This window comes from Rousettus aegyptiacus, unplaced genomic scaffold, assembly GCF_014176215.1.
Source record: "Rousettus aegyptiacus isolate mRouAeg1 unplaced genomic scaffold, mRouAeg1.p scaffold_m13_p_12, whole genome shotgun sequence".
NCBI lineage: Eukaryota > Metazoa > Chordata > Mammalia > Chiroptera > Pteropodidae > Rousettus > Rousettus aegyptiacus.
Window position 1 is genome coordinate 21,020,934 of NW_023416287.1, and position 15,857 is coordinate 21,036,790.

The window sequence follows — 15,857 nt, forward strand, 5'->3', positions numbered from 1 at the left end:
TGTACAAACATCCAGTTATAAGTTCTGGGGATGTAATGTACAGTAGAGTGACTATAGTTGATAATATTGTACTATATATATGAAAGTTGCTAAGAGAGTAAATCTTAAAAGTTCTCATCGCAAGGATAAACAATTACAACTATAAGCAGTGATGGATGTTAACTGGAAATTGTGATCATTTCACAATATATACAAATATCAAATCATCGTTTGTATACTTGAAACTAAAAATGTGACATCTCAATAAAAAAGAAAAAGTTATGCCAAGAGATGCCTTTCACAAACTCACTCAACAAACATGTACTGAGTTTTTATGTTGACCCAGGATCTATGTTGGCCATTGGAGACATCAGGACAAAAAAGACAGTTTCTATTCTCCAGGAATCCAAAATAGCAATTTCTGCTCTTCTGGTTCTCATACTCTGAAAGTCTTAGGCATAATTAGTTTACAAATAGTGAAGAAAATACATTACTCTTGCCCTGCTCAAACTTTAAGGAGATGCAAAGGACTTGCACTTCATTTCTTATATTTCTTGTATTTCCCCAGGATCAAGAGCAGGAAATGTGTTGGATAAAGGTGTTTGGGAAAAAATTGTTCTCAAACAGAATCAGAGGAAATACACTGCTGTGAGCTTTGGATGTACTTCACTGATCATGGCCTAAGGCCACGAAGAGGCCAATAAAAGCTGGAGTTCAAGAATACCAACCCAGATCCAAGCCTTCCTCTCTGGCACCCCAGTCATGAAACTCCTTTATCCAATCTTTGACAGCCTCATGCTACAGTTCCAGGTGAACACAGGTAATGTGGAATCCTGAGTTTAAGAGGAGTCAGTATAAAGAAGCAGGGTCCATGACACTGGGAACCCAAAGAGATGCTGAAAGATGAATTGCCTAAAGAGATGGCTGAAGACTCTCTACCTGTTGCATCAGTCATGCATCATCCCCCATACATCCCCACAGTCCCTAACCCCAGACTGTCTGATGGAGACACACCGAGAGCTCACCACAGCAAAAGCAAGGTGCTTTTTGTGTGTGTGCTCAGAAACTACCCAACATACAAAGCTGCATTCCAACCCTCTACATAGCTATCATCTGAGACTCAATCCAAGTCTCCCTCATTTTTGCTCCATTTCTAATTTAAACCATCTCTTGAAGCAAAGGTTCCTGTCAGTTTGTACTTGGGTGTAATAAGGAGGAAGTCTTTACCCTTGTGCCCTCCAAAATTTCTTTTTAAGATCCAGTAAACAGATCTACATTCTCTATCTCAAACTTTTTCAGAATTTTACAGTTTCATCCTTTCTATTAGCCTTTGTTGTCTTAGAAACCCCTAAATTATCCATAAGAGCATCTAGGAATACATTGTAGCAAAAGGCTGAACCAGAGGCGTGGCCATCATTTCTTGAAAAGAAGAGAGAAGCATTGAGACTTGTTTCAGAAATAAGTGGTTACCAGAGGGAAATGGGGGAGGGGAAATAGATAAGGGTAAAGGGGTCAAATACAGGGTGACAGAAGAAAATTTAACTTTGGGTGGTGAACACACAATGGAATATACATGTGATATATTATTTAATTGTATACTTAAAATCTATATAATTTTATTAACCAATGTCACCCTAATAAATATAACTTTAAAAAAAAATTTCAAAAATCATTTACTGCATTATCTTGCATAAAGTCACTAAGCCACCTTGAGCCTCAAATTCCACATGACTGTAATGGGGTTAATCAATGTCGCTGCTTAAAATATGAGAATTTTACTGTTTTGTCTTTGATGAGAAACAATGTTGCAATGTATGTGACCATTAGATGCTGCGTAAATTTCCTATTATTTTAGAAAATCAGTCAAATTGTTAAGATGAGTGAGAGAGAACTTTTTAAATTCAGAATGAAAGGTGAATCATTGGAATAGAAAAATCATCCAGATAATGAAGATGAAGTACTAAACTGAACAGAGAGGTCAGAGATATAGATGACAGCATGGAAATTCTCTTGATAGAGGTGAGATTACGCCTATGATAATGAATAAGACTACTAAGGGACAGAGTGTCCAGAGAGGCTGAGAATGATAGAACACCATGCTCCAGGAACCACAGGTCAGGCAATTATTGAAGAGGGTGAGGTTATAGACCACTGGCTTTGGAAAGAAGCCAGCACTCCTGAAAGTTGTATTGATTCTCTTGAAATTCTTTCTTGGATTTGTTTTATGGCAGATATTACTCTCATTGGTATTTCCTAGAATCATCAGGAGAGAAAGCAATGTCCTACAAGTGTCTAAGATGATAAGTTGGAGGTAGAAAATCCTATCTGAAAGAAAATAATTGGGTTCCCTTTTCTCCTTTCCTCTATGTGCCCTAGATTTTTAAAGTTACTCAATGAAGGGAGACTAGAGATTTATTCTGAATTTTAGAGGTGTATAGAAATTATCTTGGCCTTCCAGGTGCCTCCACCAACACCTCTAAACTCTGTACTTAAAATTTAGTATTAACAAAGTTTCTCTTACTCTATTCCTCTCCCTCTAGCAGTTTCAAGATCATATCTAGTTATTAACCTTAGCCCAGTGGTTTTCTCTTTCTTTTGTGCAGAATTCTTTGGCTTGAGAAGATGTTTGATGGGTTTAGGGAGACACAAAGACCACTGCACTGTGAGTGAAAAAGAGGTACAGAAATGCAAGAAGAAAAAATGTTGTGCTGACCCAAAAATGGTTCAATTGATAAATAACTACCTTCAAAATGAAATGTCTCACACACTTGAAGAAGACTCCCAACAACTACTAAAAACTACCAAGAAGTCTAGGGCTGTAATACAAACAAAATATATTTTATTTCATCTCAAAAGAAGCAAAAGCCATTTTGCTAACATCAACACCATCATCATCTCAAATGCCAACACCGTGAACTCTGCTACCACCTATGATCACAGGAAAGATTACATACCCTGCTACTTCTACCAAGAGTTCTCACAGGAGCCTCACAGAGGAGATAGAGCTGGAAAGGAATGGAATTTTAGTTTACATACCCAAGAGAAAGAAAATACCAGGAATGATGACTACAGCATTGAATTTGACCCAGGGATGATCCAAATTAGGTCTCTGTAACAAGAATTTACGGTGGTCATATGGTAGTCTTTTCTTAAAGCGACAGGAAGAAAAATATCAAAAGATATGTTTTCCTTTTTCCTAGATTAGGGGGAAAAGGCCCATACGCAAAATAGAATATGTGGAGACCAAGTCTACCTTCTGCACAGAAGAACATAACCTAATTCATGGAGCCATTTAAGATGAGAATATGGGGAATAGAGGAGGGGAAGGGGTAAAAGTATAATAGAGAAGTGCTTCCAATAGATAAAAAATGCAGACTACAAATGCAAACGATGTAGATAATTTTGAATTTTCTAGTAGCCACATTTTAAAAAGAAAAAGAAATAGGTGAAATGAATGTTAATAATACATTTATTTAATGTGGTAAATTGAAAACATCATTTCAATACATAATCAATATAAAAATTATTTGAGACATTTCGCATTCTTTTTTTTTTTTTGCACTAAGACTTTGAAATTGTTATGCCCCGACTCGTATCTCCACGAACCACCAAGAAGCCGACACCGATGCAAGAGCAAGAGGGAGTTTATTTCAGACTCGAGTCTGGACCGCAGTCCGCACACCGTTGCAGCAGTGAGTAGGAGGCGATCCCGAACATGAGGCTTCAGGGGTATTTGAAGGGAAAAATCGTAAGCATAGGGAGCGATGTCTTGGCGTTACAAGATTGGCACAATGAGCTTGTCTCTTAGCAGGATTGGCTGGGTGATGGCGCCAAGGAACAAGGCGGGGAATTTGGAGAGTTACTTTCCATAGCTGCTCTGAATAGCTGAGTCTAGGGTGGGGTGATCGCCTTGCTATCTGCAGCTTTTCCAGGAACTGGCCTGTGCTTAAGATGGAGTCTTATATTTAAGATGGAGTCACTTTGGTTGTTCAAAATTTCATATGTATATTATAAATTACAAATAGTTCTATAATTCCCATTCATACTAGCCACATTTCAAGTGCTCAGTAGCCCCATGTGGCTAGCATATTGGATAGCACCACGTTAGAGTTCTGAGGGCACAAGTAGCTTTAGGACTATTAGACAAATGGGATGATGCTAATATAAAGAGGACAGCCATATTTTTGAGGGCTATATAGAATTAAGAGTATAGAAATTCAGGTCCGACGCTTCCTAAGACACCCTGAGCCTCTGCCTTTGTTATGGGTTTATCAATCACTGGCCCTGGGAAAAGGTGAGCAAACAGTAGGATTGTTATACTCATATCCAAGATATCAGTTTATATGATGTCATTGTCAGCCTTTACTATATATTGTTAATTGTGAGAATAAAACCTACAGATGCAGATTGGAAGGCAGCGAGCACAGAATAACTCTTAATTGTTGTCAAATAATTTGAATATTTCCACAGAAACTAAGTTTGAATCTACTAGTAAATCCAAAAATTGCTAGTTTCAGGGGAAAAGAAAAAAGAGTACATTTGTGCTCAGGGTACTGGGCACACACTTTGCAAGTGACAGCACCATGAATCTAACTTCTACTTCCAGATTATGAGTGGAATAGATCACGGCAGCTATTATTGTTGGTGGGACAGCTGCAATTGGTTATCTATCTGACAAAAGATTTAATGTTAAAGATGATCACTATTGCACACTTACTATAAGCCAGCACTGTGAAAAATCATTTACATAGATCATCTCATTTAATCCTTAAACAATCCTATTATGAAGGAACAATTACCTCCATATGACAGGCGATGAAACCGAGACTTGAAGGAGTTGAGTTGCCTAAAATCACAAAGCCAGTGAGTGGTAGAGCTAAAGCTCTTATTTAGGCTATCTGATCCCTGAGTAAACATATTAACCCCTTGCACAAGACTTATTCCTCAGCATCAGGGAGAGAAAGACATAGAAGAGAAGCATCCTTTTTCTTCCAGGACTCCCAACTTGGCAGGGACGAGGACGAGAAACCATTTTCTTCATGAATTTCTTAAAGTCTCAACCCAGTCTGTTAGCTCAAAAACCCAATTCTGTCATCACACTAAGAGTGACTCTATTTTTCACACTAAGTGAGTTCAGGAGAAATAAATACACATCAGCTTCCTCTTTTATAAATCACAGAGACCAAAATATTCAAATCCCAAATAATAAATAGATTCTTTCCTTGTAACCACAACTATCCAGAAAGACAGACATAATTAGAAGTTTGTTGTGTCAGGACAATGGAAATTAATTTTATTAGTTAAGAGCTTAGTATAGCCCTATGGATCCACTAGAATGTCAGCTCCTGGAGGTTAGATATACATTTTGTGCCTAGTACAGAGCCTAGTAGTAGGTGATCAACAAACATGTGGTGAATTAATGAATGAAAGAACATATGCTATAATAAGATTGTCTTGCCAATGAGGCTGGAAATACTTAAAATTCTATGGCAATCTCCCCCTGATCTATAAAAATGCCATGTTCCACATTAACCTCTGGGGCTCTCATTTGTCCACACTTCCTCTGCAGACCTTACCCTTCTGTTCAGTGCGATCTGCTTGCTTTTCATGTTCTTTCTTTAGCTAGATGAGTTACCCCTGTGGTCTTCACTCTGCTTTCTCTTCCTGCTACCTCATAAGAAAGGATTCCTGATTCGCATCCTCTGGTTGCAGCCCCACTTTCTAACATTACTGTTCTTGCCCCAGTCATGGCCTTGACATCATTCCTCCTGCTGAGGGGCCAGCCTCTCAAACACACAATCCCCATGGAGTCAGATTGACATAGGTGTAAATATTACCTCTGCCACTGACCCATTTAGGACCTCTACTGAGAATTCCCATTGCCTACACTTCTTAACATGCAAAATGGCAAGAATATTCTTTGCCTTGAATAATTGCCGAAAGTACTAAATAATATAACTGAAACACCTATGGCCCGCAATTATACTCAATAAAAATAGTTCTTTTTCTTTGCATGTCATAAGTCAGGTCAGCCCTGTGTTCCTCTTACAAGTTTCTGACCTTTCATTCACTCATTTCACAACTATTTAATGAGGACCTGCTATGTGTCAGGTAAGTGCTAAATTCTTGGGACTCTGAAGTGAACAAGATAAACAAGGTTTTGCCCCCATGAGGACTGCATTCTAAAGACAGAGGACAGACATAATTAAAAACAAATTAGTTTGATATGTTGAAAAATAAAGTATGTCCTTTAACTGGTCCCATGCACTATGCAGCGTAGCATTTAGCATTTCCTTCCATCCCTGGGTCTCTGAACCTTTGTTCTCTTGGACATGAATTTCTTTCCCATGGGAAGGAGCTGTTCACTTCCATCTACTCTCTGTCCCTTCTCTGTTCATTGGTCCTCCAGTGGACTGTATCTGACCCTCCAGCAATGGCCATCCTGACCGTTCCAATTTACATCAGTAAGAATTAGCCTGGGGCCCTTTCTCAGATTCACACAGCTTTCTTCTTTCCCTCAGGGTCAAGTGTGCTTACTCTATGCCAAGGTGGGCTAGCACAGTGGAAAAGACATAATTTCTTCCCCTTAGGAACTCTCAGTTCAAAGATGTAAGACACTTTCCTCTTGAGAATTCTTCAGGGAGCTATAAAGCAGCGGTCCCCAACCTTTTTGGCACCAGGGACCGGTGCTCCTATGAGAATCTAATGCCTAATGATCTGAGATGGAGCTGAGGCAATGATGCTGGCACTGGGGAGTGGTTGCAAATACAGATAAAGCTTTGCTCGTTTGCCTACCACTCACCTCCTGCTGTGTGGTCCAGTTCCTAACAGGCCACGGACTGATACTGGTCTGTGGCCTAGGGTTTGGGGACCCCTTCTATAAAGTACCACATCACAGGGGTTCAGAGCTGACCTGCTTCCGACTCTAAAAGAAATCAGTACCTCATCAACAATGGATCTCCTGAACTCTGAAGATAAATAAATGCTGAAGTGAGTTTAAATGCACATGAATCCAGTCTCTCTGAGCACTGCTCCATCAAAAAACTTCCTCTCTCGATCTTGGCAGATCCTCTGGACAGAGCTCTAGAAAGTTCAGTTAGGGTAAGAAAAATATCTGAGTAAGAACAAGCAAAAAATGGGAGAGAGGAGGTGGTCCTAACCATGATCTAACTACCCACTGCAAGAATTTGTTGCTACTCAGGAGTAATTTGTTTCTGCCCAATCTCATGAATGCTTATTTATAGAATAGTTTCATAGACCTAAACCCAAAACTACATCTCTGATGAAGCACCTAAAGGTGTCATCATGCCCTTCAAAGTTAGCAACCACCTACCTAAAGAAACCTGAACTGTCCTCATGGGTCGAGCCAAACTCCTCTTGATTTTCACACATAATAGCATTTTCTAGTAAATAGTAGCTCCCTTCTCTGCAGAGATGACTCCACTAAGTAACTCCTAAGTAACTTCTCCTGGGAAAGAGAGCAGCTTTGACTTTGTTTAGCTTTATTTTGTTTTAATTTGAGAGGGGAGAGAGAGTACGTTGGTAAGTGGCACTTAAAGGACTTCCTCTAAGCTCTGAAAAGGCTCCCTGGTACCAGAGCCTTGGGGTTTGTTGTACAGATCTGAGGTCCATGTCATCATCAACTTGAGGTTTCTCGAATTGGCTTTGTCTTTCTAGATAACTTATACATGTTCACATAGGTGATTTTTTTAATGATCATAGAAAGACTAAAGAAATGACTTAAAAGAAAAGGAGAGGCAAGACACATTTTAGAGGAAGAATTACACTAAAAATAATTTTGTTTGGGGAAGGAACAAGAGGATTGTATGGTTTTAGCTTGTAGACTGATCTTTATCAGGTTAAAAAGGGTACATTCTATTCCTAGTGTGGTAGGATTGTCTTGATGACTGTTGTTTTACAGTTAAGTTTTGAAATCAGAAAATGAAAGTTCTTCCACTTTGTTCTTTTTAAAAAATTGTTATTATATTTTTTGCCTTATATAAATGATAAGATCAGCTTGTCAATTTCTGGCAAAAAATCCTGCTCAAATTCTAATAGGGATTGTGTTGACTCTATAGCCAACAAAACATAAGAAGAAATACTCAAATTCACTGGTAATCAGAGAAAAACAAATCAAACCAACAATAATATTGGTAAAATTAGAAAGCTGAATAATGGTACATGTTAGGGAAGATGTAGGAATATAGAAAACCTTAAACACCTCTTGTAGAAATATAGATAATTCATTTTTCTTGAGAAAAATCTGCTACTACTTAGTCATATTCACCATACATTTATCTTATGACCCAAGAACTCTACTGTTTAATACATTCCAGATATTCTTACCCAAGAGGACTTGTAAGACAAAATGGTGTGCATGTACTGCAAAGTCTACTAGGTGAAAACAAACTGCTTAAGAACTACACAATGGGTAATCATCGATACTGATGGCAACAGCTTCCTCTCTTGAGAGAGTCTGAGCAAAGAAAGGAAACAGAACTCACTGTGCTTCCTGCCTTCCGTTCTCCATCTCAGATTTCAACTTTTGAGCACAATCCCAGAAATTAACATGTAAGCATAATGAAAGTACCATTTGATGCTAGTGGTTAAGATCACAGTGGCTCTAGAGCTTCTATGCATCTATGACAAAGAACCTCTTATGACAGTGGATTCAGTATCTCCAAGGCTTATCACTGTTGTGTCCTAACTCTCAGAGAATGTGAGAATTGAAAATTGATCCTGGTGAACAGATCAATAAATAGAAGGTCAGTCCAAAGGCAACCCAATGAATTAATAAGTTCTCTATCACAATACCAAAGAGTATTAAAGAAAGAACAGCAATCTGGAGGAAGATCTATAGAAAAGCTATATTAATAATAAGAATATCTAAAACTGATAGAGCATTTTTTAAGTGCTGGGCACAGTACTGAAGACTTTGACTATAACATCTCATTTAGTCCTTACAACAACCACCCTACATGTTATATAAATAATACAACCGAGGATTAAGTTGAACTGCTGAAGGTCACAGATTAATAGAACCAGAACTTGAATCCAAGTCTATCAAACATCAAAGCTCCTTAGTTGCCAAGCTACCTTGACTCCCAGTTACAACTTTGGATCATGTGCCCAGTGCCAATTATATAATAAGGCGTCTACATTAATACCCCCATCTCATACCTTTAGCAATGGTTTGAAAGAAGCTCTAGAAGACTTGATTATTACATCTGCTGGTGGCGCAGTATAAAGAGGAGGAAGCATGAATATCTATCATTAAAGACTTCGACAAATGCAATTGCCAAATTCAAGTGACCTGGTTAGTTCACAATTGGATTATTGCCTTTACTCTGGCCACCACACTATAAGAGAAATTTAGAGGAGATAGAGTTAGAGTACAGAACAGGAGCCATGATAATGAAAGTATTTAAAAATTCCATTAAGAAACATATACATTCTTCATAAATCATAAATTCAGTGATAATACCTCTCAATGCTTTTACTTTAAGAGATGAGAAAGAAAGGGTTAACAACAGTCCTATAGTCCATTCTCTTCCTTTACCAGGAATGCTCCTGGAAGGAAAAGAAAAAAATGAAAAAAAACAAAGTTGACTCTATGGGATCCCTTTTATAAACATGCTAAGGACAGACTTCCTGGTGAACTTACTAATGATATTAACATAGTCTTTATTTAGCAAAATGCATCTGTTCTGTTCAGAATTGTCTCTGGTAAACAAACCTAAAATCTATGGATTTACAAGGTACGGCTCCTTGAAAAATGTCATGTAATTACCATGCTACCTAATTTTCATAGAATAAAATGCAGATGGTTCTCACTCCAAGTAGTCTTGTTTTTGTAAGCGATATGCTTTCACATATCACTTAGACATCACTTAGAGATCTCCAGAGTTAAAGCCAACCCACAGATCATTCTAATAAGGCAAAGAAGGACCTAGGAAGCAGTGTGAATATTTTACCTGTGTTTCATGATTACTTGTATCTTTGAAATTTTTACTAAAGCTTAATATGAGAAAGATATCTGAAGTCTGTGAATCTGATTTGAATCTAATCAATCTTTTGTGTTAATCAGGAAAGAAAGCAATACTTCTGTGTGTATATATTCATCTCAAAATTTTCAAAAAAGATGTTTTCCTTACATGGATAGTTTGAGTTTTTTTTATTATGAAGTTACATACAGTCATAGTATAACATTCAGATGAAACAAAGTAATGAAAGGTAAAATTAAAATTACAAATAATCTTTACCACGGATAAAAACCCTTAAAATTTTTGATATATATCCTTCCAGATTATTTTTTAATATTTTATCCTTCCAGATTATTTTTAATATATATATGTAACAAAAACTATTCATACTATGCATACTTTCTCATAATTTTCCTTTTATACCTTATATATATATATATATATATCATTGATGGCTTTTTATGTCATAAATCCTTAATTATCACTATTGTTTAAAGATCATGGAAATTCTAATGTGTTATGTACCATAAATTACCAAATTCTCTATTGATGAATGTTAAGATTTTCAAATCCTTGTTATGAGTAATATTAAGAAGGAAATATAGTACTTATATCCTTGTGAATTTATCAATATGGCTTACTGCCCGACTTTTGATCTCATTTGGAGTCCAATAAAGATAGGAGCTCCAGGCAAGTGACACAGGTAGCTCTGTCCTATCCATCTCATTGCACTCTCCCCAGTCATGTTCCCATCCTTCAGGCATGAAGTTCTTGCTTCTGGCTTTTGCAGTTCTCTTGTTCCTGGCTTCAGTGACCTTACATAACTTGGAGTCATCCATATTGAAAAGACAGTGATAGAGACTGAAACAAAGTATTAGATATATCTATTTTTTAAAGAAAGGGAAACTTTTAAATGGACATCTATAGGGGAGGGGTTAAAAACAACCATTTAAAGTTTCTGGAAATTTACCTAAGGGTATATAGCAAATCAAGACGCATTTATTCAAGAAAATCTACCAAATCTCAGTAAGATTATGGAAGTGTGTGGCATTAGGGCCAAAATAATTCACATGTTGAAGTCCTAATTCCCAATGTGATTGTATTTGAAAACAGAACCTCTAAAGAAGTAATTAAGGTAAAGTGAGGTCATAAGTATAGGTCCCTAATCTGATGCAATGCATTTTCTCATAAGAAGAGACATCAGAGGGCCATGGCCCTTATTCTATTACAAGACTTGCTTAGAATTGGTTCTACAATATCAAAAGGACAGACTTCACTGGGGATAGGCTGTTATAAGCTGAGATGTGTCCCTCCACAAAATTCATATGTGGCCATATTTGGAGATAGGGTATTTAAAGAGGCAATTAAATTAAAGTGGGGCCATTTGGGGAGGCCCTAATCCAATATGACTGCTGTCCTTAGAAAAAGAGGAAATTTGGCCACAAACACATACAGAGGGAAGATAATATGAAGACACAAAGAGAAGACAGCCATCGACAAGTCAAGGAAAGAGGTCTGGAACAGATTCTTCCTTCACGGCCCTTCAGAAGAAACCAATCCTATAGACACTTGATCTCAAACTGTGAGAAAATCAATTTCTACATTTAAGGGTAAAAAAAAGGAAGAGATACTAGAGAGCTCACTCACTCTCTATGCATGCACACCAAGTAAAGAAGGGCATGTGAAGACATAGTGAGAAGGCAGTCATTTACAAGCCAGGAAGAGAACTCTAAACAGAAACCAACCATGCCGGCACCTTGCTCTTGGACTACCAGCCTCCAGAACTGTGAGGAGATTAATTTCTGCTTTTAAAAAAGAAAGAGACCGCTTCCAAGGTGGTGAACACATTGAGATTCATGGAGTAGTATGCCTGGAGAGGGCATCGAAGCTACATCCTTTTTCTCCATACCTTGCCTGTGTATCTCTTCCATGTAGCTATTCCTGGGTTGTATCCTTTTATAATAAAGTGATAATCTAGTAAGTAAAATGTTTCTGAGTTCTGTGAACCACTCTAGCAAATTAATTGAACCATAGGAGGTGATTGTGGAAACCCCTGCTATACATTCAGTTGAACAGAAGCACAGGTGACAACCTAGACTTGTGTTTGGTGTCTGATAGGGGTGAGGAGGGGATCCCGATACCATCTCCAGGTAGATAGTGTCAGAATTGAATTGTTTGCTTGGTAACATTGGTAGATACACATTCAGTGTCAGAACCAGGATTTGCTAGAATTATCCTAGCTCATGAACATAAGCGGTTTTAAAAGAAAAAGCATGAAAGAATAGGGAATGGGGAATGGGGTGGCCAGGTGGTCACCTATGGTATTAATGCAGGGAGGAGGCAGGAGAATTAAAAATGTTCCTCAAGCCACATTCAGAGACTGCAATATGCTGATCAGCTCTGCAGCCAGGCCAGGAGGACACCCACAGAACAAAGGAAGATTTCTGCTGGGATTACTAACAAACCATTTCCCCACACCTGTGAAGGGGAAACAGCAACCAAGAGTCATTCCCTATGGCGAAAACCATGGGGAACTTATGAATTAAAGGCTGGGAACTGCCAGCAAGCTTTTCACCCTACAGAATCTTACGTTTTCACACTATACACTCTTTCCCTTCCTCACTATATGTCCATATCAAAGGAAATGGATTAACAAAGTCTTTTAAAATATATAATTCACAGGTTCTAAAGAATGATTTATAACCGAATTCTCCTAATACTCAGGGTCCCTCTCAGTGTCTTGGCTCTGTTTCTCTCACTGTCATCGTTTCTCCCTATTGTTGTTGCAGAAAAATCCCAAAACCAGTCCAGCAAAAAACCAAGCAGTAACTCGGAGAGAAAGAGAACTGTTTTATTACACGCAGTCCCAGAGGAGCTAGTGCTCTGAAGATCTGGGCAGTGTGCTCAGTGGCAACATTCCTTATATAGAAGGATTTTACACAAGCTGATTGGTCACGTTTGAACTCAAACTGTTGTGAGCCGTTGCAAGCGGTGGGAGTTGCTATGGGATTGCAAGTAGTGATGTTGGAGAAGGGCAGGAATTGCTATGGATAACCAATGAATACAAATTGTTACAAGAAACAGGATTTGCCAAGGTACGAGGCGCTACAAGAGGTGGAGGCCGCTATGGGTACAAACAATTGCATTTACAAGTCGAGCAAAGTGCAGGTGAGCTCTTGCATGAGCTCCTGCATACAGCAAGCATATTCACAGAAGCAGAACAAAGAACTGATTAGCTTTTTGATGGAAATTCCTCTTCATCGTCACTATCCCTCTCACTTTTTCTCTCTCCACCTCTGAGAGGAGACCACACTGTGTACGTGGAGTGTTATCCTTTTCTGATAAACTTTCCTTTTGACTAACTTTGGAGTGTGTGTTGAATTCTTTCTACGCTCTCTGCCTAAGGACCCTCTTCTCTTGGTCTCCCCGACTCCCAGTCGGGGAAATTTGCCCTGTCCTGTATCGGTATGGAGCAGTAGCTGTGCTGCAATCAGTTACTAAAGATAAAAGTTACCAATGGAATTTAGAGATGGATCCAACTCCTGGGGAATTGGTTCCAATGGATGCATAAGGAAATGCAAACTAATAAGAAAAAGGCAAAATATTCAATCCCTTAGTTATTGTTGTCTGTAATAGCTAAACTAAAAGAGAAGTTTATCAAACCTTGATGCTAAACTCAGATTTCAGTAAATCTGAGCTTGTATCACTAGCTTCAAAGCTGCCTCCTGAGAGAAAAAATATGCAGGAACTACAGGAAATATCTCTAACACCTCTTGTCACCAAGAAGGTAATCAACATGGGATAGGGTAAAAATAACTATTTCAAGGAACTATTGAAACCAGAGCATCTTAGTGTAAAGGAGTTGTTTTATTTTGTGGATCAGTATCATCAACTCCCTGAAGAACCTTTACTAAAATGGATTATGAGAGTAACTAATTTGGAAGAGGGGGGCCGTATCTTTGATTTTGAATGATTCAGAATGGAAGAATATACTGGGTTTATATAGGATGCACTATGGAACAATCACAGATGGCTACAAATGTTCCAGAAACAAAGCAAGGTATTCCTGAAGGAACAGCCAGCCTGGTCAACTGGATAAAAGTAAGGTGTGTTTACCCTGAAAAGGTAGACTATTCCCCTTCCACTGTGAATACAAGTGGAACACACAGATGAAGCAGCTGATGTGTTTTGTATGCAAGCCATGGGATTGGTTTATAGTGACCAGGATTGTCACCTGCTGAATATGCCCATTACTCAGGTCAAGGGAAATGCAGTGGTGAATGGGGCCCCTTTCACATGGACACCCATAAAAGTTTATTGCTGCAAATTCAAAAAACAGATAGGGAAGCCTTCTTTAATGTTCTGTCACAGCTTCCCCTCCTGGGTCTTATAGATGCTAATAAAAACATTAGATTAATTACAAGAGAATGGAAGGAGACTGAGGGGAGAGTTCAGGAACTCTTCCCAACAAGGTAGAATTTTTTAAATGGTTATTAAGAAATAAGGTGGATGAAGCAAATATTGATAAGAGCTAAGAAAGGAAGAAACAGAAAGAGAAGAATCCCAGGACTCATCCCAACAGGATAGAAATCTTTAGATGGTTGTTAAGAAATGGAATAAATAAAATGGACATTGATAGGGTTAAAACAAAGGTTTTAATGTGACACTATCAAAGATTGGGTGAGACAAAGGGACCCCTTGCTGGTTCCCCAACATTAAAGGATCCCAAGTCTGCTCTGTCTACCCCAGTTTGGAGAAATTTAAAAAGCCAGAAGGCAGAGATTACAACGAGACACCTGGCGTGAGAGACCTGGCACGTGCACTCCCTTGGGGCAGTGGTTAGGCTGTTAATCAAAATAAAGGTAGATGGAAGAGCCAGAGTCCCTTGGTTCCACCCCTCACTAAGGACCCAAAGCCTTTTTGCATAAGAGTGGGTAAAATGGTCAAAGGGTAGAGAAGTTTCCAAGACTCCTTTATATAGGAGTCCCACAAGCAGTGGTACCAAAACCCATTCGTGAAACCCTGACTCAGGCTACAGTTAGATCAAAATAATGTGAAAATGTAATGGTTTATAGAATTTTGAAAATTGGAATGTTTAATCAAGTGTTATGTAAAGAAGTTGTGTCCACTTTACCTGAATGTTTTATGGGAATGGATATTATGTCTGGCTGGGGAACGCTTCCCTTACCTTCTATTGTGGATGATGTTCTAATAGAGGCTATAGTTAAAAATATAAGAATTCATGGAATTAAGTAAAAGTTTGTAGGAGAATCGTTTATGTTTAAACAAGCTTTATGTGAAAGGGTTCTGATTCTTCTACCTGATTGTGTTATGGGGATGGACACTTTATTTGACTGGGGAAAGTTTCCCTTACCTATCACTGTGAAATGAAATACACGTAAATCTGCCTTTCAAGCAGTGTTAATTGGACATGATAAATGAGAATCTGTAAGACTGCCCAAGCTCACACAGTGTAGAAAAGAAGCTGGAGTGTTGGTCAGAACAAGCTCTCTGTGCCATAATCCTATGTGGAACGTAGACTAGGGATTATAGCAAAACCCTATTATTGCCTCCCAACAAAGACTTACCCAGATTTCGGACTAGAAATTTTCCAGTAGAGGGGAACTTGCTGCCTTGCTACTGGACATTACTAATTGATGCTACCATATGACTGAAGGACATAAAGTGATCTTAAAAATCATAATGTCTAGGACAACGTCAGAGAAACACTCAAGTGGCAGTGTTCAGAAAAGTTCCAAAATAAAATGAAAATGGGTTATACAGATTCATGCTGTCTGGGGAATGCAAGAAGAGACAAGCAGGGAGCCTCTTTGCCCCTAGTTCTGATTCTGGAGCTGTGTGAGGAGCTGCTGGAGTCTAGCATCACTTGGACAG

General features: G+C 38.5%; 1 protein-coding gene across 1 annotated transcript; it reads left to right on the top strand.

Annotated features, from left to right (window-relative positions):
- Positions 1-741: 741 nt before the first annotated feature.
- Positions 742-3,074, top strand: DEFB129 (defensin beta 129). Its single transcript, XM_016148794.2, is given in 3 exon segments — positions 742-799; positions 2,583-2,904; positions 2,906-3,074. Coding segments are annotated over 3 exon segments (549 nt in total).
- The last annotated feature ends 12,783 nt before the right edge of the window (positions 3,075-15,857 follow it).